At 37.3% G+C, this 22,515-nt stretch overlaps 2 protein-coding genes across 3 annotated transcripts; both read right to left on the bottom strand.

Moving 5' to 3' along the window:
• Window positions 1–1,172: 1,172 nt before the first annotated feature.
• LOC124638969 lies at window positions 1,173–5,336 on the bottom strand. Its single transcript, XM_047176152.1, has 2 exons — window positions 4,931–5,336; window positions 1,173–4,403 (listed from the first exon to the last, which is right to left on the bottom strand). Exon 2 carries the CDS (start codon window positions 4,390–4,392, stop codon window positions 2,191–2,193), a length of 2,202 nt encoding a protein of 733 aa, XP_047032108.1. The 5' UTR covers window positions 4,393–4,403; window positions 4,931–5,336; the 3' UTR covers window positions 1,173–2,190.
• A 129-nt stretch (window positions 5,337–5,465) lies between these two features.
• LOC124639062 (brefeldin A-inhibited guanine nucleotide-exchange protein 3) lies at window positions 5,466–21,603 on the bottom strand. Of its 2 annotated transcripts, XM_047176284.1 has the most exons (24): window positions 21,308–21,603; window positions 18,496–18,629; window positions 18,040–18,159; window positions 17,481–17,658; window positions 16,990–17,119; window positions 15,851–16,030; window positions 15,398–15,496; window positions 14,874–15,101; window positions 13,802–14,038; window positions 13,661–13,713; window positions 13,234–13,402; window positions 12,646–12,760; window positions 12,065–12,232; window positions 11,587–11,758; window positions 11,153–11,276; window positions 10,906–11,083; window positions 10,678–10,819; window positions 10,157–10,367; window positions 9,908–10,001; window positions 9,463–9,615; window positions 8,886–9,092; window positions 8,551–8,724; window positions 5,851–8,466; window positions 5,466–5,769 (listed from the first exon to the last, which is right to left on the bottom strand). In XM_047176284.1, the coding sequence occupies exons 1-24, from the start codon at window positions 21,390–21,392 to the stop codon at window positions 5,557–5,559; spliced, it is 6,180 nt and encodes a 2,059-aa protein (XP_047032240.1). In that variant the 5' UTR covers window positions 21,393–21,603; the 3' UTR covers window positions 5,466–5,556. The 2 variants fall into 2 exon arrangements, with proteins under 2 accessions (XP_047032240.1, XP_047032241.1); XM_047176285.1 differs by lacking the exons at window positions 14,874–15,101; window positions 15,398–15,496; window positions 15,851–16,030; ... (3 more) ...; window positions 18,496–18,629; window positions 21,308–21,603 and adding an exon at window positions 14,702–14,740.
• Between the last annotated feature and the right edge of the window lie 912 nt (window positions 21,604–22,515).

The raw sequence follows: 22,515 nt of genomic DNA, 5'->3' as shown, positions 1-22,515 counted from the left end.
AACCGGATTCAGCTGAGTACCAGTGCTTTACAAGAAGCGACTGCTTATCTGACCTCCTCAACCCAGTTACCAGGGCAACCCGATACCCCTTGGTTAGACTGGTGTCAGACTTACTGGCTTCTGACTACCCGTAACGACTGCCAAGGATGTTCTATGACAGCCGGGACCTACAGTTTAACGTGCCATCCGAAACACAGTCTATGGTATCTAAGATATACTTAGAAAGTACATACAAACTTAGTAAAGTTCTATTGGTACTTGCCTGATTTGGGATCGAACCCGCGCCCTCTTACTTGAGAGATTGGTATTTTACCCACTAGGCCACCATGACTTTTGTGACTGATGTGAAGAACCAATAATGTGACAAAATATTGAATAGAACAAAACACTTACCTACTCTGCTGATCAGGTAAATCAGGTCTCACATTATACTCGTATGTAATTATGGGATAAAAGCTGTGCAATTAAACGGACACGACACTACCCGGTGCAGTTCGCGGCGTGAAAGACCGAGCGAATTGCAGGTATTGATCAGTAACACATTGCACATGCGCGGACGAGGCCGATTAGGTATATACGGAGTATTCTGTGATTTATACCTATATACCTAGTGTCTGTAAATTGCTACTTTTGTTTGTAATTTAAAATATATAGGGCTGAAATCATAAAGAAGAATCATTGCAACTCCCTTTGAGGGAAGGAGGGGAAGATATATTTGATTTTTTCATATTCAAAAGTTCTTGAAAGATTAGGATAACATGACTAGTAACGATTAATAGTTGAAAAGGATGGGCAAATACATTAACATATTTGATAATATGTTCATTGAGTAGGAAGTGAATTTCGTTAATAGATAAAGTCCACGAGTCCAAGCCAAGAATTGGGACTTTTAAGAATTATGCTGTGAATCCAGAACGTGGGTGGGTGAATTCACACACTTTAATTTTTCCTATTTATTTTTGCATGATTTTTTAAATTAGTTGGCAGACCGAATTTGTGTTCACTTTTTGATAAAACTAGATTAAACTTACTGTATTTAATTAAAGGCACGGAATTATTTGGATCTTTTTAAGAGTTATTGGCAATTAAAGATCTACGTCTCAGAATGGAATGACTAATATGTGCAGGTAATGACTTTGGTGGTGAAGGGAATGACAAAATAAAGCATGGAATGATTTTTATCTTAAAATCTTTAATATTAAAAACTACACAATCACAATAAATTCTGTTAACATAATTTTTAAATGTCGTAACAATTCTTCTCTTATATGTTAATGTACACACAATATGTAAACACAAAAATAATATCAAAATTCGTTATTAAGTCGTCACAATAGTAGAGGATACGATTAAGGAGGACCTGCACCGAGCTGTTTAACGGATGAAAATTATTTTATATAAATTTTTTTATTGACTTTTTTTAATGCCTATTTGCTTTATGAATAAATTTAATACTAAACGAAAGGCATCATAGCTCATTGAATATAAAAACTTTCACTTTTCTTTTCCTTTCCTAGCATGCTACGTATCGACATACTTGTTTATACCTGACAGCCCAGTAGTTATACCAGGAAACAAATAGAAAACTCAACGTATATAAATTCTATAGGCTATGATGCCTTTCGTTTAGTATTAAATTTATTCGTTAACACATTGGTGCCTTTAAAAAAATCAATTAAATAAAATGTTATGCCAGGAATTTCTTTGGCGAACCATTCGCGTTTTAGTATTTAATATATTAGATTTAATATAAAATCATTTTCCTCCATTAAACAGCTCGGTGAAGGTTCTCCTTAATCGGATCTTAGACTACAAGTAAAGTTTTTTTATATTTAGATCACAGGTTTAAGTAGATAAAGACAAGCGACATTTTGCGACAAAGTGAAGAAACTAAATCTAAATATCTACCCTGATCACAGTTTTAATCAAGTAGACAAAGTCAAGCGGTACTTTGCCGCAGAGCCAACTGCATTGAAAACATCGGTCGGAACTTGCCGTCGGTCGGAGTGCCGACCGATGTCGACGACAAAGTGGAAAACCTTTTAAATTTACTTCCTCTTTATTCATTACTCTGATCTTTGGTCTCATTTTTGGTCTTATTGATTAGTTTTTCTTAAAAGTTTAATCACAATTTTTATTTATGTCAAATTAAAAATAAGAAATCAAATAAGTATACTGTTAATTGGTCATTTAGGCTTTTTTCAAAAAAACGATGTTAGCTGCTTGCTTCCCTTTGAGCGTCACTATTCGTGATGTTGATGGTATAGGGGTATTAGTAATATTAGAGAGTATTCGCTTAGGTGGTCTTGTAGATGCAAGAGTCACAACACCACCATCATCTAGCTGATGTTGTGACTCTTTTAGATCATCTGGCAATGGTATTTTATGAAAACCTAAGTGTTTTCCATGTTCACATACGCTTCCTACCTCGCATGCAAAACAACTGGTTTTCCTAAAAGTTAAATAGTTAGAATATCTCTCCCACATCACTTGATGCACGGAAAGGGTGCCACTAAATGGTTTCAAATTAGTTTTCAGGTGCCTTTCTCTATCTTTAATATTTTCTTCAGTTACTTGTAGTATTTCAATATTTTGAATGTTTTCTTGAATACATCTCAAAAACTGTTCAAATGTCCCGATATCATGTCCACAATTAACAAGAGAATCAGCAGTCCGCTTTAATACCGCGCCTACGCCATCAGGGGCACCCTTTCCGTGCCCTGCTTCAGTATAATTCCATGTAACTTTTTTTATGTTTGGAAAATCTTTCCATAATTGAGTTATCATAAAAAATATATATTTATTCCGATATTGTGATGTGGGTGAGTCTGATTGAAAATGAAGAGTTTCTATAAATGGGTTTGCTTTTATGACCACATCTATGAGGGGGATCAAATGAGCCCAAACAGCAGAAGGATCGTGCCTTACGCATGGACTGACGGTACAAACACAAGTTGTTCCAATTGCGCTATGCTGGAAGTCGAAGGTATATACCACAGCAGTATGAAGTGTCACTTCTTTACGGCTTCCACCAAAGTGAAATGATTGAACTTCGGTTCCGAATTTAAGACTATAGTTTTCTGAGAAGTCAATGTGTATAATAGCTTCTGATACTGTTAAAGTTTCTTTTAAATTCTTCATGTTGATATATTGCGTTTGAATTTTATAGCAGTGTTCAAAAAATTTTGGTAACTGTTCATTAAGGGTGTCAAGCACTTCAAGTGGAGATCCAAGAAATTGTTTTTTTGTGGTTATCATATTAACTTTGGCTGTGCCCTTTTTTGGTCGCACAGTATTTTTGCAGCGAACCCATTGATTATAGATCAATAACTGATCATTTGAGAACTCGTTACATGCTATAACAGCTTTGTTTTTGCATACATGACATTTTCGTGATAAGCATTCTTCTTTTCGTACATTACAACATACTTGTGAGAGTAGCTCTTGGTAGTTTTTTGGTTGAATAATAGAAGCTTTATAAAGGCAGTTAAGAAGCAAATCAATGTTGCAGTGTATTATGCACATGCAGGTATCTCTAGCTTTTTGTTTCGGTAAGAGCACCCAGAACGGTCTGTACTTGCAAAAAAATCCATAGCTTACCTTAACAGTGTGTGTATCCAGAAATTTACGGTATAACATTTTCAGCGGGTAGTTTAAGTAACGTTTCTGTTTTTGAATTTTTTGTCGGGTAATATATTCTTTCTTACCTGCGCCAAGTGTGCTGTTACTATCATCATTATAAAAATTTTTGACCAGTCTCACCAAAGCCGTGTTAGTTCTCCGATCTTCTTTTTGTCGTTGTTGTATTAATACATCTTTTAATTTGTCGGTTTTCGTAGGTATCTTTTGTTTAATATTTTTTTTATTTGTCAGTAGTTCAATTTTTTTTTCAAGTGCGGTGTTTTTCTTCCTAAGGGCATCATTTTTCTTTTTTAGGTGAATAATATAATTTTGAAGAATTTTTCGTTTCTTCTGCTCGATGTATCGAATTTTTCGCAATAGGATACTTTTCGATTCCGGCCTGTGCAGGGGATCAGGTTTTTGGATGTGTTCTTCATTATCAGCATTGATGTCGTCTTGGGCTTCAACGAAAATCGCTTGCGGTATAGTTTGTAATTTAATTTCCTGTTTCTTTTTTAACCTATATTTTTTCGATGCTTCTCGCCATTTTTTTCTTTGTTGTCTTATTTCACGTGGTGATTTTTCATTTATGCCTACTACTTGTTTTTTTTCCTTTTTTTTAATATATTTTGCCCTTTCTTTCTCTTTTTGTCTTTCGTAAAGTTCAGGGTCAGCTTTAATTTCGGCATATCTACGTCTTTTATATAACCTTTGTGCTTCCTTCGAAGTTTGGGAGTCAATCTTTCGTTTTCTTTCGTTTCGTTTATTCATTATTATTGTAACTAAAACAAAAGCATTAAATTTACTAATTTACTAATAACAATATAAAATCATTTTCATCCATTAAACAGTTTGGTGAAGGTCCTCCTTAATCGTATCCTCTACTGTTAATTTGAAAAGCAGAAGCGTTATTTACTTTCTGTCGTCATCGAAAAACATCTGTGCGTATCGTCGACATGTCGACGGCATACACCGCCCGATGTCGACGGAAAATCATTAGATAAAACTTTAAGTTTTCTATAATTTCGTCATTACCCTCCACCTAACCTCATTTCCTTCTTACCGAAAAACCGAGTAATGACGATACGGGGAATGACGAAACTGGATGTTAACGGTCGAAACTTCTAGAAATTGCATCTCTAATTTTAAGGTTACTCATTAATCGAAAACTGCACAATAGATGAAAACATTTATACAAATAAATAATAATTAGTTAAACGTTTTCCTGCTTATTTTCAACAGACAGGGATGACGTAAAACGTGACAAAACATGAATTTATACAAAAGATGATAATATTTTCCAACTTACCTGCAAGCTGCCGCGACGTGCACTCCGATCCGTGACACTCGGTGAACTGAAGGGTGCGGGGGTGACAACATGACAGATGTAATGGTAACCCGACAAAATATATTGGTCATTTGACACAGATATCGGGTAATGATGAAATTCACGTGACAAAATTTGAAAATTAAATTTCAGTATAAACGGATTCGTTTTTATGTTTAAATTTTCTTCTAATGAGTCCTATGTAGTTGTATTTTAATTACATCTTATTAAAAATCAGTTATTCATACAGCTATAATCATGACAGGCAATGTAATTAAAATATTGCCAATTGGCACTGATAGGGGAATGACTATTAGTGCGTGTATTGTTTATTTTTTAAACCAAAAAGTAGTTTTACTGTGATAATTACTTAAGCACCACTTAAAACAGTACGCAATTAAGTTCAATAATTAAAAAAGTTATAAAAATATGTAATTATGAATTTTTTATAAGCCTAGACATAGATTTGCTTCATTTGCGTGAATCCACCCGGGTAAAGAATAAATGAATTCAGATCTCGATTTTAATTTGATTTATTTTCCACATAACACCGAACAATCGAGGAATATAATATTATAGTGTGAGTAGTATATATCACAATTAATTGATCACTTATAGCTAAGTTCAGATAAGTCTTTTTTATCGAAAAATATATTGATTCTATCGAGTAGTTGTGGGTCGGTGACAGTTTTGGCGAGTTGCACGAACCCACTCTGCAATACTGGGTGAATCAGTTGGAACCTCTCCAGCGAAAACGTCAGGACTAATTCCAGATATGCCATTAAAATATTTTGGAAGCAATTTCTCTGCACTTCAGTATCCTAAAAAAACAGATAACATTAAATACACTACAATAATAATTCCATGTAATAAAGAGCTTTTAGTAGATACATATTCCTTACCTTGCTAATACTTAGAGCCCGCTGTTGCTCTATTTCAGGCGGCACGGGCTGTGGTGGTAATATTGGTTCAACCACCTTGACCTTCTCATAAGAAGGTGCATCACAGATCGTGATATTTACTTTTCGTGTATCTATGTTATGATTTTCTATTATATCCGGTACACTCCCTTTCTTTTCCTTTATAGGAGTCTCTTTGTGTATCCCAATTTCTTGTGATACATGGCCATTTTTAGGCTTTTCGTTATCAGCAGCGAGATCATGGTCGTTAGTTTCATCAGTATCAGAAGCTACCGTTTCTTCCTTAGGATTTTTGTTTGATGGTAAATGTTCAGTGTGCACCTCGACCGTAATTAGGCCTTGACTGTTAGCTTTGAAATCAGCGAATGTGAATGGTTTTGGTTTCTCTATACGCTTTTCCGGGCTAGTATCAGACTCTTTGTTGATAACAGATTCCTCAGCATTCTCGTTTGGTTCCTGCGCGTAATATTGGTCGTAATGATTTGAGGAGTTATCACTTTCTACTGAACTACAAGAAATCCTTTCTTTCACATCATGGTCATCAAAGTCTGATACACTTATCAGGTGTTTTACATAATTGTGACATAGTAGCTCCCATGTATGTTTGAGATCGAATATTTTTGTCACAAACCTATCGTACTCGAGCGTCAAATTCAATGTGGTAGTATAGTTGTGCAATATAATTGGTATATCTGCTGACTTTAGTTTAAATCTGTGTACGCCATTGTAGAATATCTCTGTTAGAGCAATGATTTTGATGAGCCACGAAGAAGTGGTCTGTTTGTACAGGTTTGCAGCGTGGTCTAAGTTGGATACTTTTTGAACCAGAAACTTCAAGCCTGGTCTTGAATCAAACTGCATGGCTCTTGTAAAAGATAGTTCTAAACTTCTTAACAACAAGTCAGTATTGTCACAGTTTAAGAAGAATTTATAGTTGCAAACATTGGAACCAGTTTTCAGACTATCCAGTAAGATACTGTTGATACCTTGGAAGACATCTGATGATGCTTGAATAAGAACGGTAGCAATTATTTGAACCAGAATTTGATGTGCCAGTAATCCAACGACCAGTCCTCTGTGAGGGATTCTTACAGTGTATAACTCAGGGTTTAGAGAGTTAATGGATTCTTGCAAATAAATTAGGAATATATAACTCCGATCATCAATCAGCATGAGATTCTGGGATGAGTTCTTAGGAGTTATCTTCACATGTCCATCGCCTTTTAATTGTTCAGTAAGGAACACTTGTTGCGCCATTGCATGCAGTCTTACATTATCATTGACTGAACAATCCCGCCTTGCAGCTACTTTAACTATCGCTAAATCTCCGTAAAAACTGTTTGAGTTTTCTTTGAAAGCATACGTCAATTGTTTCAAAGGTGTAAGACTAACATTGCAAGCTCTGTGTAGACTTGTGCACACTATTTCCCATTGGTTGTCTGTTAGGAGGTGTCCTGAAGTAAGGATTATATGTCTTATACACGATGCTCCTAACCGAGCAATTGGTTCTTGTGGTTGAGCGATACATTCGACGAGAATAAGCATGACTTGCTTCAAAGCAAACGTTGCTTCTACACTCTCAATGGGTTCTATTTCAGTTCCATCATTTTTCTCATCAACCGTAGATCGTTCAACATTTATTTGCTGCAAATGATGCAGATATACGACGATTGTATCAGTCGTCATACCACAGCATTGTTTAAAGTTTGGCATCACACTGTCCCAGTGAGTATTTACATTTGCAATCTGCCGAAGCCAGTTTTGAACCGTTGGCAGAAGTAGGTGATTTATACAGTGAAGGCCAAAGTGTGTGCCAGGAACTTCAACCGTATTTCTTAAAAGTTTGAATAGTGTTTCCATCGCGGCTGGTTGATTTTTCTTCGAACAAACTACCGTAGCCGAGATTAATCCTTCGATGAGAACATACCACACTTTTAGTATGTTGCTTGGTTTATCAAGTTTTAAGAGGCAGTTATTAGTCGTATTTGAAGGAGGAAGACTTGTTGATAATTTTCGGTATGAAATGAGATCTTCTTCGTAATGTTCATTAGAAATGAACTTGGTAATATCAAGGGATGCACTTGGTATTATAGGATCTACAACGCACAAAGGCATGTCTCCTTTGATCCTATTGCCAGTATTGAAGATAGGACACTTCGGCATATTGTACATCATTGTTAAAATGTCTGCGCAACTTTCCAAGTGATACAACGCCTCTCTACACATATCTACAATGACTTTTTCTGATTTCTCTTCACTGAGAGGGATGAATTTGCTATTCTTTGAGAATTTGAGACTAAGACTAGGTTTGGGTTGCGTTGGTGTTGTAGCTTTCTTAGGTTTCACTTCAGTTGCTTGAACTTCTTCGTAGTGTAACCCTTTGATATGACTTAAAAGGCACAAAATACAGTCAAGAGCAGCGTTCGCGAATACGAGCGTGTTGTCTGTGCTAAGAAATACTTTAAATATTTCTAAAATGGCGGAATATTGGTTAGAATTGTTCGCGGCCCGCAATGTATTGAACAGTGGTCGCCAGCCTGACCTTATTTCCATTCTGTTTGTCTCCACGAATTCACAGATGCAGGATATGATTTGTTCCTGGAGACAAATTGTCTATTATGAACACCCCAACTTTATAAATATGTACATTAAGAACTGTAGAACTAATTTACTAAAACTTACCTGTATATCATCATCACATAGTTCAAGGCAGAGAAGGTTCTCGAAGGGTTTCAGCAGCGCTTCGTTGAAGTGGAAGTGAGGCAGCTCAACTTGTTGGTTGAGTAGTGCAGTCGCGCAGTCGTGTAGACACTGGATAGCTAGGCTTGCGATTTGGATGTCCTTGTGACAGGCCGCCTGGTAGGTCGAGGAAATGTATAATTTTATAGACATTTGAAGACGCGTCGTAGACATAAAAAACTGTGTGGATAGAGCATAGTTATTGGGAGATTTACGTCGATGATTTTTCGAGAGTGTGAGAGAGTCGACTACGACTCGATCTTTTTTGGGGAACCTACCTGCATAAAGTGCGGTCCCACAACGGTCCATATAGCCATGCGATGTGCAAGAGGTCTGGCAGCCCTGAGGCACCGCAGCGCCACGTCCCCCGCGCGGCACAGAGCTCGCGCCGCCTCGCCGCCACCACCGCCACGTGTACCACTTGAACCTCGTCGCCACCACCACACGTTGTTGTTGTGGGAGTCTGATTCCCATGTGCAGAATAGCTGGAGGTACAGGAGACATAATTTTTGGTTACGGATTCAGTAAATAGCTAGAATTGATTTAATGTAGCTTTTCCACAGAGTGGTATTACGGGCTTTCCAATATTCTTTCTATGTGTTGTTTTGCTTTCTAAAGATAGGACTAGAATTTGACATTACTTTTATGGAGCAAATGTAATTTTCTTATAAGTAGTAAGCAAATCAATAGATAGATAGAATTTTGGAGACGGTTTCTAATCTATTGAGATAACTAAAACTGAACAATTGTATCCAACACACCAAACTATAAAACGGACCCGATATACATATCGTTTTGTATTGTACTTTATGGGCCTAAGTTGCCTGAAAAAAGAAATAAATCCACAAAGCTTACCAATCGATGTTGATGAGCGACCAGTCTCTGTAATGCAGCCTTCAGTGTTGGCAGCGTGGTGGTCGCGGCTAGACGTGTGAACAGTGTGTCTGCTGCCGCTGTGAGGGCACAACACACTCGTGCTGCACCTGAACCTGATATCACGTTGCCTCCCTAAAATAAAATAAAATTTGTCTAAGTCCAAAATTCCAGGCCAAGGCCACAGCTAATTCTAATCATAAATCCAAGACGGCCTTTTTCATTAGATAGTTTGAAGAAGGCAAGGCTTCCTATTTTATTTCAGACAGTGGAATTCAAATCTTCTCTTACTCTTACTCCACTTTCTTAGACCTTAAGTAATGTATATTTATTTTGTTATTAAATGTATTGATCATAAACGAGTATTATCAGAGGCCAGGGTTGAGTCTAAAGTCCAGCTATATTTACCAAAACAATCCAAACTTACTTCTTGCCTGCAGGTTTCTACAATCTTGGCAACTGACATGTCATTGTTCAAATTACTCTCAAACACTGGCTGCAGGAAGTTGAAGACGTCAACACTGAAAAACAAGAACATGATTAAACTGTTAACATCTCAACTAATGACTATTTTCAATTTCCTATTTATCATTTGCTTACTATGGATACAATATAGATATTTGACATTAGAGACAGATTAGGAATGGGCTTAAGTGATGATTTTATTTATACTCACCAAGTTTCATCATCTCTGCCATCCAATCCCAATTTTGCATCAGCTTGTAGTATAGAAACAGTTTTATTTCTCCCAGTCTGCATGGTAACTATGGGCGTAGCATTGTTCCCTTGATGTCCAAACAGCGAGTGTTCAAAACTGGATACGTATTGACAAGCCGCGAAGATATGCTCCCAACATTCCGGAGCTTTTGATCCGAGTTCTAAACCACCTAGAGAATAATCAGGCGATTAGTTTATGTTTATAATCAATAACTTCATTGGTATATGTTCATCTCGAGTTGAGCATTATTTTTGCAGGTCCCATCTTGGGCACACTGCATGAAAATGCCGATATTGTAAATATCGTGCAACATGAAAATAACGATATCGTAAATATCGGTACACTGTTGTATCTTTAAAAATAAATACTAGGGGTAAATCTTTTTAAACTGGAATGTTCAATAATTGGTAAATTGGTGGTCACATACGATAACGAGTTATGCAAGTTAATAAATTAAACTTAAAAGGAAGTAATATTACCTGTTATCAAGATGTCCAAAGACAGGGCATGAGTCGATAGTATTTTTCCATTAGGAGGCTGCGAGATGGCAGAGTTAGCTAAGAGAGCCAAAATACTGCTGCAGCGATTTTGTAAGCTCAATGTATTGCTTACTCTCGCAGCCTGTAATCAATCAGAGAGAAAATGTATTAAAAAACTACGAATTCATATCATCATAATTTTCCAAAAACTGGTAATATTTTTGGTACCTTATGAAGTCCTTCAAGGCACTGTATCGTGAGCCCTTCCCAAGCAATTCTCTTCCTTTTCCCAAAAGTATTTATCTTCTTCGATATCATACCATGCAGTTTCTGCTTTTTATTACCATACCCTGTCAGAGGCACACTCAATACCGTTACCATTGAATCCCAAATGCAGGTTAAAATCCTGAAATTGAATATTTTTTGTGAGAATTTGTAGGAGAAAATTAAAGTTATTAGTATTCGTGCAATCTACCTTCTAGCCCAACGTAAGCTAGCATCATGCTGCGGAGAATCAATGGTGTTGTTATATAAACAGGATACCTCTTTCAATTTCTGCCAGTCTGACATTACTGGGCTTTGGTCCAATCCTCCAAGATCTGAGAATGAGAACATTATACATACACACACTGAATATTACGTAGGTAATAATAATACATTAAGAGATTATGAACTATTTATTCGGTTATTTATTTGAAGAACAATTTAGATACTTATTTCGTTACTTATATCAAACACTGAGAGCTGCTTTTTAAACTACCCGAAATAAATTGAACTGAACAGTTCTACTTGACAAAAACTTTGAAGGAGATCTAGTAATCAGAAAACATATTTTTATCTATCAACCAGTATTTTTTCTGTTAATAACCAGTGTTTATATGATATAATCTTCATCATTCAAATAATTACCTGATAGTAAATGCACAAGTGGATGGTCGGTAGTAGGAACTTCTTTCAGCAGATCAGTAGCGAGGACTTGTTGATACAACTCTCTCAGCCATGTCGCTGATAGGTATACGAGCACACCGCTGCCTTGCACTTCTTCTACGAACTCGTCTTCTGTTAGCGATACTTGCACCTTCTAGAAACGAAAAGAGTATTTTAATAAGTTTAATGATATTAAATTAGGAAAATTCAAAATGGAAGATTTCGGAATCGAATTAACTTCAAGGAAATAATTTTGAATTTTATCTATAGTTTTGAGTATAAAAAGACTTATATTAACTCCTGAAAAATACATATATTGCGGTAAATAAATCATTAATAAAATATTTATTAAATTAAATAGGTAATCATTTGTAATATTGAAAACATTGACGCAGATTATTATTATGAAGAATTAACTGACCGACTAAATAGGGAATTTAGATCTATTAGAGCTACTCACACTAGGCTGATTATAGTAATTCGTTTTCCTCTGTTTAAGAGTGAGTAACAAAGCAGCATATGTAGCGAGGTAGACGCCGTCTGCGTTCATGATGCAGGCGGTGGCGGGCGGCTGCGATGCGTTGTGCTGGCAGCATTTAGAAGCAAACTCTTGCATTGCTTCGTCCACCTGGTTCATTTAAAGAATAATATTTAATATAATAAAATATTGAATTAAGACAAAGGACTACCAATATAATCGTCTCCAGACCCTGTCCCGTCATCATCATCATCATCATCATCATCTACCTAGCCTTTTCCCAACTATGCTGAAGTCAGCTTCCAGACTAACCTGGATCACACCTGGATAAACCTGCATCTGCGTACCAATGTTTTACTTGATTGGTTGACTGCTTACTTGACCCACTCAATCTTTCGAAACACGGAGGAATTCATCATGATAAGGTTGTTTATCTAAACTACAGACCGCGCCAAGCGTCGCTAACCCTGCCTTTATCGTGGGACTATCATTGTTTCAATAAAAATTGTAAAGGCCCAACGAACAATTTTGATACGTCATGTAGGCAAAGCAGTCATACTAACCTCAATACAAGTTCTGAGATTCAGTAACTTGGGTAAGAGAGAGTTTTGCAGTGTCTTGATGAACTGCCGCGCGTTGTGTCTCTCCAAGTCCACGTTACACTCTGTGATGGTGCATCTGCAGATAAAACATTAAGGGCCTTACTACAAAAACTTTAAACCCTGTTTTACACTTGTCTAATAAAATTTTGGCTGCAAAATGAACCATATGTCAACGTCATAATTTGTCATTTTTTTAGACAAGGCATAAACTGACGTTTAAGAGTTTTTGTGGTAAGACGGTATCTATCAATATACTTTTGTTTTACCTTCTTGGTAATCATACTACGTGCTAGCTGAGTAGATTTTGCAGTATCAGTTATATACATATAAGTCTTGTCACCTTTGATAATATTGTGTTGATGTAAATAATCTTTATTATAAGGTGTTTATTATATTCTTCTTTAGGTAATACAAACCAGTACAGTTTTATTTCAACTTCGCCATAACCAAATATATCCATACATCTTATTACATAAGTTTGGATTGGCTCTTATTTGTATAAAATGACTTCATATTTTTAACGAACTTACAATTATTTTAGTATCTTACCGTCCAAGGTTCAAAGTCTTCGGCACGGCCTTAGTCTTCTCGTTAAGAGCACTCTTGTCATTATCATTAGAGTGAGGATTGCTGGCGCGAGATGGCAGGAACACGTTGTCAGCATCCGAGTCTGCTTCGCCGTCACTGCCTGAGCTTACGTTCTCTGGGCCTGATGTATCTGAAGGCAGGATAGATTCATTATAATATGAAATTTATAGATATGGCCTGATGTATCTGTATTGAGGATAGAGTTACTACTTATAATAGGGAATTTATAGACGCCAATATTATAAAGCTGGCTTATCGGAACTCATTTGAAAAAATCCTCCGAGCCTTTTTCCCAACCATGTTGGGGTCGGCTTCCAGTCTAACCGGATTCAGCTGAGTACCAGCGCTTTATAGTTACATAACAGCTAGTAATAAAATAAATAGATACCTGATGAGTCATGTTCTTTCGATTCGCTGCTTTGCAACACAGCAACAACATCCCTGAAAAAGAAAAACATTAATTAAACCCACTTTTCCTTTACTATTCAATTTTAAAGAATTCTCAATCCCCAATAATCTGAAATCTTACCTGTAAGGACTCGGCAGCCTAGCCAACGTCTGATAGGTCAAAGGTCCTGTATAATCAGCATCTTGTAGCTTCGGCCAGTGTCCCAGCATGAGTGCAGCTATCTCCGGCGATATGTACTCTGTAGAGCCTGAACATAGCTTCTCTAGCGCATCCAATAAGGACACCACGCATTCTACTGCAGCTGCCACTACTTCTGGGTTCCCACTTCTACCGCATTCTTCTATGCCGTCCATTATTCTGGAAATCAAATTATTGGGAATTAAAGAAGATTAAACAGATTACGAAGTAATGTATCGCTATTGAAAATATTGAAATTTAGTCATCATCATCCTCCGAGCCTTTTTCCCAACTACGTTGGGGTCGGCTTCCGGTATAACCGGATGTAGCTGAGTACCAGTGTGCCACAAGGAGCGACTGCCCTATCTGACCCCCTTAACCCAGTTACCCGGGCAACCCAATACCCCTTGGTTAGACTGGTGTCAGACTGGCTTCTGACTACACGTAACGACTGCCAAGGATGTTCAATGACAACCGCGACTTTTGTTTTTTGTTTTTTCTTGTTTTTTCCAATTTAGTCAAAATTGATATTCTAGACATAGAACTTATGTGTATATCTTCTCAGAAATGTTAGAAGCAATCTGAAGGAGGTTTCAGAAAAGTTGGAGACTGAAAACTATCCATTTGCTTTCTCTGAATGGGTGAATGGGAATCGGGACATGTATACTTCATCACACTATTAGGTAAGTCTTGTGTATTTTAAAAATGATTCAAATATTTTTCAATCACGATGTAGTTCTGGCCAAAACTTTACCTACATTGCGCGAGTCGCTACATGCGTGTAACGATGCTACATCAAAGTCATCACATTTCAAAAATCTAAGCTATTTCAAAAATACTCACAATCTCACAATAGCCATATCATCACTATGTCTCTCATGACGATCGACCTCAGCAGTACCAACTGACAGAAACTCTTAGAATTCTGCAGCAGTTCCCTCGTGCTCCTCAGCGGTTCCACCCGGTGTGACACGGGAGTATTATCGTCACATTTAAAAAATTCAAAAATACTCACAATCTTACAATAGCCATATCATCACTATGTCTCTCATGATGATCGACTTTCTTCAGCAGCACCAGCTGACACAATCGTTTAGGATTCTGCAGCAGTTCCCTCGTGCTCCTCAGCGGTTCCACCCGGTGTGACACGGGAGGGTACAGGAGCATCCGGTGGTAGAGAGCTTCGAGGACGGGACGTAGGTTCGAAGTGGAACCTACCAGTCGGACTAGCTGATTTGCTATGCTGGAATGGAGAATTGATAACTTTAGGTGAATAAGGAAGGATTTTAAAGATTTTTTGACAAATATAGATTTAGTTACGAGTCAGCCATTTCTTTCAAAACTCAGAATGCAATTTTTTTGTACAAATACTGTCGAAGTCGAGAAGCTTTGCTTGGCCGGAGTTCACTATTGTCCGTGACTATTGTTGACTTAATCAAAAAATATGAAAAAAAAAACGATTCTGCGCATGCGTGAGGCATCGAATGGCTAACATCAGAATTGCAATGTTATGTAGTTCGTTTTGATGTCGATGATTACCTGTAAATAGCTTTAGCTTGTTTGCCATTGAAGCTGGGCGCAGAGTTCAATGCGCCGGATCCTCTGCCCGAGTCATCAACCAAATGACCATCGTGCTCTCTGAAATCATAAAAAAAATGATAAAGATTTTAGGAATACTGACTTTAAAAGTATAATCTTTCAGCCAAATTATTATAAGCGATATCATCTGCACATAAGGAGGAATTAATTCAAATTCCAATACCAACAAAGGTTTTATAATTATTACAAAGTAGCGACCTGCCCCGGCTTCGCACAGGTGCAGTGCTATTTTATGGATGTTATTATGCATGTAAACCTTGATCTTCAAACACTCTATCTATTTAAAAAATCCGCATCAAAATCCGTTGCGTAGTTTTGAATATTTAAGCATACATACATAGGTATATAGGGGCGGAGAAAGCGACTTTGTTTTTTACTGTTACAAATACTCACCTCGATTTAATATTCTTATCCACTCTCGGTGTTCCAAGAAAAGATATCAATGATGGACAGAACTTCTGCCACAAGAAAGTGGTGAAGTGTGAGTTGCCGCAGACTCGCTCAGACAGACTGGACATGAGAGTCAGTAGACAGTCTAGGAAGAACAGCGCTAGAGGATTCTGTTTTGGGGTCCTGTTGAAGAATTAAGGTAATTTAAAGTTACGAGTAAATAAAAAGAGTTTGTGAGTGAAATATTGGTTAGCATTTGAATCACTGCGGGGGCCAAAACATGGTTTGATCATTCATCACCATGTTCTTGGCATTTGTTTCTAACTTTTAGTTCTTAGTAATTTATTTGCTAGCAATAAAGATGTTCTTATTCAATAAATTGTTGTTTTTAATAATAATTTTTGTTTCTTTTCTCCCCCAGGGGATAAGGGGGGGAACTATTTTGCATCGTCATAGCATAAGGGACTCTATTCAGCTTATGTCCATAGAAAACAACGATTTTGTATGGAGACGCGTACGCATCCATTCAGCTTTCCGCGTGTATTCAGCTTTCGCGGCAAACAAGTATAAAATGAGAACAAATGTGTTTTTATCATGCGAGTGCTTTAGATGGAGATCAGCGCTGATCTGCCGCATTCAGCGCTGTTCCGCCGCGTTCGACGCTGAATGGGGCGGAACAGCGCTGCACACGTATGGTTCTCAACTCCTTGTCGACAAGTTGCAACCTGCATAGCTCCTGGATAGATTTGATTTATTATTACGTAATTATTATGAGTATCATTCTCTTTGAATTTAGTATTATTTTGTTTTAATTGGGGTACCAATGTCGCGTATTCTCCAACCAAATTTCTATTTACCCAAAGTGGGTCGACCCACTGTCGTTTGCGTTTTAATTTTTTACGCTTATTTTTTTCTATGTCTTCTGCAAGTAACGAAACGACAAAAATATTGCACATAGAACTGTCCATGTTGAGGGCACAATACTAATTGAGTAGCTGACCGTCTTCGCAGCATATTCAGCGCCGTGCGTACTCTTACGCCGCTGTACGCCGCTGATAGAAGTAGAGCTGAATAAGTGTGTGTAGTCCCTAATGCGTCATGATTAGCAATGTACCTACCAATGTATCTAAACATTGACTTACAGTTGCGTTTCGGACAGTCGACTGCATAGGTACTGTATGACAGGTATAACTTCGCTGTAGCAGCCCAAAGCTACGATGTGGTTCCTGCCAAGTGGAGAACCTTCCGACAGGAGCTCTTGGCATTCTTCATCTATAAAAATAGAAAAGTTTCTAGTAATAGATACTTTCTGTTTTTCTCAGCATACGATTTTGATTGTCCAAGTTTGTATTTATCAAAAGCTTGATAGGTATTTAATGTAATATTCAAAACACGAAAAAGTAAGATTTTCTTTAAAGTTACCTTAGGTTTTTTTAGGCTTATTGAGCAATCAACGAGCAGTATTTTCAAAATAGTTCAGAGTTCAGGGAACCAATATTAATGACCCTCATCAGATTGGCTCACAGATACAAGCCCCTATTGTTGCGTGTACTTTGGAGTTGGGAGTGTACCTCGCATAGGTACAGCATTTTGTTCAGCTTTTTTGTTATATTTGATGATCATAAAAACTCACCTAATTGTGCGCAATAAGCTCTAAGAGCCTGAGCGGCAGCTGCCCTAGCCGCCGCAGCGACATGCGGTGGTGCGGCAGCCGCTTCACCGCAGCGGCCGCAAGCCCACACGCAGAGCCGACCGTTGAGAGTGCGGCGAGGGGACAACGCGAGGGAGAGGTACATGCGGAAGATTTGTACCTGGGGGAAGAAAGGTGAAGTAAAGGAATGAAATTAGATGACTAGGTAGGTACAGTAATTAAAAATAACGCCAATAGTTAAAAGTGAGGAAGTAACGCATGGGTGAGATGTGAAAGATTTATACCTGCTTGGTGAAATGGATGAAGCAAAATCTTATGTAGCTGTTTATTTTAATCTTTCCGAAGATCAGATTATCAATAGGTATAAACTGTCAATGTTTTGCCTACTAGAATACCTAACACTAAATAACTAATAGTATTTTGAAATCAAATCCACTTATTTAATTATTCGGACCTAAGGTTTTGGATGACTATGATCTAATTCCTGAGCAAGGCTATCTAAAGTTTAATTTTCTACAATGTCACTATTGTATGTATTTACCTGAGTATCTGGCAAATGGTACATAACCGAAGCCGTTGCGCATAGCAGTTGGGAAGGCATCCATAAAGAGTCATCTTCAGGTTCGATTCCGCGATGGAAGCGGTCATCTCGTAGTATTTTCTGGAAAAGTAAACAAAATTGTTGCAGACCACCTTGAAACATCTTTAAGTTTCAGACGAAAAATACTTGATATTTTATGTACTTTCTGTACAAGGTTTTGCTCAAACAACAATCTTCCCAAATATTGAAGACTATGATTATTTATGTTTATGTCTATTCAAGGTTAGAATACTTGGGTATGCAGGTTTGTTCGAAAGAGCTACCGTGGTCCATGAAGGTTTCCAGAAGGAACATAGTAGGCTCTAGTCTGTAAAAGTTTGACCCGCTATGGGTGCAGGGTGCGGGGTCATTTCATTACTTACTTACTTACTACTAAAAAAAGTTCAGAATACTTACATGGAACCCCTGTAAGGCGTAGGTTACCAACCGCGGACGCTTGGTCTCCAGTGCCGTCTGCAGCGGCAGCAGGCACGCGCGGCGAAGCTCGTACGATGGACGACGTGCATTGTTCTCTTGCATGCATAGTAGCTCTACAATGAGAATCATAGACTTTAGTTAGGTAGAATAACTGAGGGTAGGTTGCAAAACAAATGACAAACAGACGTGAAATTGCCACCCATCGGTCAAATTGCCGATTTGATGGTTGGTTATGGTTTAATTATCGTTATTGTTAAATGGTGCAACTTGCCTTAAAGAATATAGAAAAACCTAACACTTCTTTGGGTGAAATAGGCGCAATTTGAATAACTTGCTCGACAAATAACACTCCGAATTATGGCATCATAAGATCGTCTTCGCATATACCTCTTGTTCTACTGTCATAATCAAGGATTTGATACTTAATAGGTAACAATGTTATTTAATAAACGTAAACAAAGGTAATTCATCACACTAAACGTGTTCTACGTAAGACTGCCGACCTTTATACGTCGTTAGATCCCTTTCGGCCTTGAATTTCTTTTGCTAATACTCGGCGTTGTATACAAACATCATAACTGCCGTAACACTTGGCAGACATTCAAGAATTAGGCATGCATGAAGATGCTTACTCTAGACAAGTCTACCTAACTTAAGATGTTATAATTGGAGTGCTTCAAGGGTGTGTCTTAAGCCCAGGATTTATTTTAAGACTTGCGATGAAATGGATTCATTTGTTTTCATCAAGTCATTGTATACAAAAAACATGTCTAGGCAAACTTAGCGTAAGGTCATGTTATACTCCTGAATAGATTAGAGGCTCAAAGTATAGAAACCGTGATATCCGGCAATGCCATCGATCAAGTAGTATTTAACTGTCCAATCATAAAGTTATGTTACCATATGCAGCGGCGGCCCTAGCCATTGCGAGGCTACGTGCGGCAGGTCTATGCGAGGCCCTTTGTCCTACGTGAAAAGTATGTGTTGCGAGAGTAAGCTGGGGCCCGATTCTCCTAAGTTAATAATGTCAAAATCGAATAGACATCGAATCGCAATAGCAGTTTTAACCGTATCGGGCATTCTGCTACTAATATAAGACCAATCGTATTCCAACGACATTCGATTGGTTTGCGATTGGTCTGCTATTTTGGTGATTTTGGTGTATACGGTAGTTTGCTCTTCAATCATATTGCAATCGTAAATCATTTGCAGACAAAATGATTCATTATTGACTGACAGAAAAGGATAAAAACTTTTATTTCAAAGAAAAAATAGTGGAATGCCACATACGCTTCAATCGTAATCGAGTCGTGATTGAATCGCAGTCGAATGTGAATCGTATGTCGCTTAAGTAAAATTAGGAGAATCGGGCCCCTGGTGTTTTGATTTAGCTAAACGCCATGTTTGAGGAGAAATGCTCTAGTTAAACAAATTAATAAAATTTTATTTTTACTACAGTTTATATTTAAAAAATCACAAAATTAACAAATATTAAAATGATCTGATGCTTGCGACTTTTCTTAAGACTAAAATCTTTAATTAAAGCAGAATAATCGAATGAATGAGCAACGTCATTTTCGATCGAAAGAATAGCAAGGGCTGAAAGTCGATCTTGTGTCATCGAATTCCTTAAACATCTTTTAATAATTTTAAGCCTCGAAAAACTGCTTTTTAGATATTATTATTTTATTATTCGAATTCTCAAGACTATTTCGGTAGTGGGATAAATTTCAGTTAAATTATTTTCTTATATATACTTCAGCACCGAGATATTATTCAGCTCTTCGTATAACTGATTCAGGACCGTCTCTAGCTCATGTAGCGCCCGGGTGCAATCATGACCCAAGCGCCCCCTATGTATTGAAAGGTTCGAACGTCGTAAATAAGAAAGTTCATGAGGAAACTAGGACTTATTTTTTGTTAATAAAAGGACTTAAAAGCGGCGCTACCTTCTACCTTCGCCTAAAAAAGGATGAAAAAAATAAAAGAAGCGGAAAGTATAGCACCCGCGAGCGTAGCGAGCGCAAAAATTTTTGAGCTTTGGGTCACCAAAGCACCAAAACTTGTATAATAACAGTGTAAGGTGAAGTCGCGAGCGTAGCGAGCGCGAAAATTTTTGAGTTTTGGGGCATAAAAGTACTCTAATTAAGTTAGAAGGAAAAGTGGGTACTGCCAAGTGAACAGCCGCGAGCGTAGCGAGCGCGAATTTTTTAAATTGTTTAAGGACTCTCAAATTAATCTCAAATATATTAAGTTGTAATTAAGCAAGTCTTGTAATAATTAAGCACAAATAAAAAGAATCCGTAACTGGATCGAGAGCCAGTTGTTTTTGTTACTTTGGTGTTCCAACTTTTTGTTAAATTGAGGACTCAAAAAGTAAACGCTGAATCAATTAAAAATTAAGAAAAAATGCAATTTTTTTTTTCTTGGACCAGATATATATTTTTAACTATATTTTTTTTTTTATATTAGTTTGGCTTGTAGCGCGAGGCCCCCCCAAGCGCGAGGCCCTGTGCGATGGCACAGTTCGCACACCCCTAGGGCCGCCACTGACCATATGGTAACTCTAACTTCTTCAAAAGGCGTTCGATAGATACATTTAGAAAATAAACCAAAGGGTTTCAATGACTGAAAAAGATAATCTTAAAGTGCACTTCCGATCTCGACGCAATGGCGGTCATTACTGCAAGTATTGATTAGCACTTCAACTGCACTATGTCGCAACTGAAAATATTTTTCATAACGCAACGAAAAGAAAGTTTGTTATTTAATAATAAAAAATCTAGGTCACCTAGTGCATCCTGACATGATTTCCGCAGAGCCGTGAACTTTACTCCCGATGCTTCCTTATATATGTCCTGGAGAAGTTCCTCCATTTTAGCACAAACGAAACATATGACACTGGACTCACTCACATTTGCCGAACAACTCACATACTTCCCGAACTAATCAAACTTTAAGGGACAATATGTCAACTGTTAAATGTTTAGTAAAACATGAATAACTGCGAAATAACGTTATTTGAGTGGGTGGTAGTGTGTTATCTGAGTTCTACGTAAGCAGAGCGACGGAGCATGCTCAGTGCGGGAAATCAATACTCCCGAACGACGTAATATTTGAGAAAAAACTTTGTCAACAGGTGGTTGATAGATATTTATTTTTATAAGGTTTGTTTTCTAGACATAATAAGGTACGAAGTAGATTATTTTTTAAAGCATTTATAGGTACTTATGTGACTCAATACCTATAAAATGTTTATTTTAAATATTTTTCAATTATTTATACTATGATTTGTTATAACTTATAATTTACTCATTTCTTATTCGAAATACAACTGCAAATAATTGGACCATCTATGGACTTTGCACAAAGTTTATAAAACAAGGAATGCACACTCGGTATACCTATACTAATGTATACGTTGGTGAACAAAAATTAAACACTATTATATCTACTAATATTAATCTTACACAAAGTCAAATAGGCATGATGACAAATTTTTAAATTCCTTTGTATGATGTAGGAATACGTCTATTTTATATGAAAAAATATTAATTTTAAGAAAATGCGAAGTTTTTTTATCAAATAATTGCATTTTCCTCTGTCCACTTTGAATCCGGCGCGAAAACGCTTGTCAGTGTCATGTCGTCACTTGTGACGTCACGACTGAAATTACAAGGACGCAAGTAAACAACGCTCGAGCAATAATTAAGTTTTTTGTGTTATTAAATATGAATTCGAAAGTGCATAGGTGTTGTGGGTCCCCCAGTGTAAGAACACATCTCAAAACAACTCCTGATAAGTTATTTGTGTACGTTCCTCACAATAAAAAAATACGAAACAAGTGGCTTAAACTTGCAAGGCGAGATTCAAAAGCAATATTGCCCAGGGTACATCTTTATTTTTGTGAAGATCACTTTGATGTAGTTATTACATAGTTCTCTAGATTCTAGCATAGTTTATAATGTAAATAACTATTTCGAGGTTAGGTTTCATCTC

Source organism: Helicoverpa zea, chromosome 18 (assembly GCF_022581195.2).
Source record: "Helicoverpa zea isolate HzStark_Cry1AcR chromosome 18, ilHelZeax1.1, whole genome shotgun sequence".
NCBI classification, from domain to species: Eukaryota; Metazoa; Arthropoda; class Insecta; order Lepidoptera; family Noctuidae; genus Helicoverpa; species Helicoverpa zea.
Note: the sequence above shows the minus strand (reverse complement) of the source record. Positions and strands in the feature narration are given on the sequence as shown.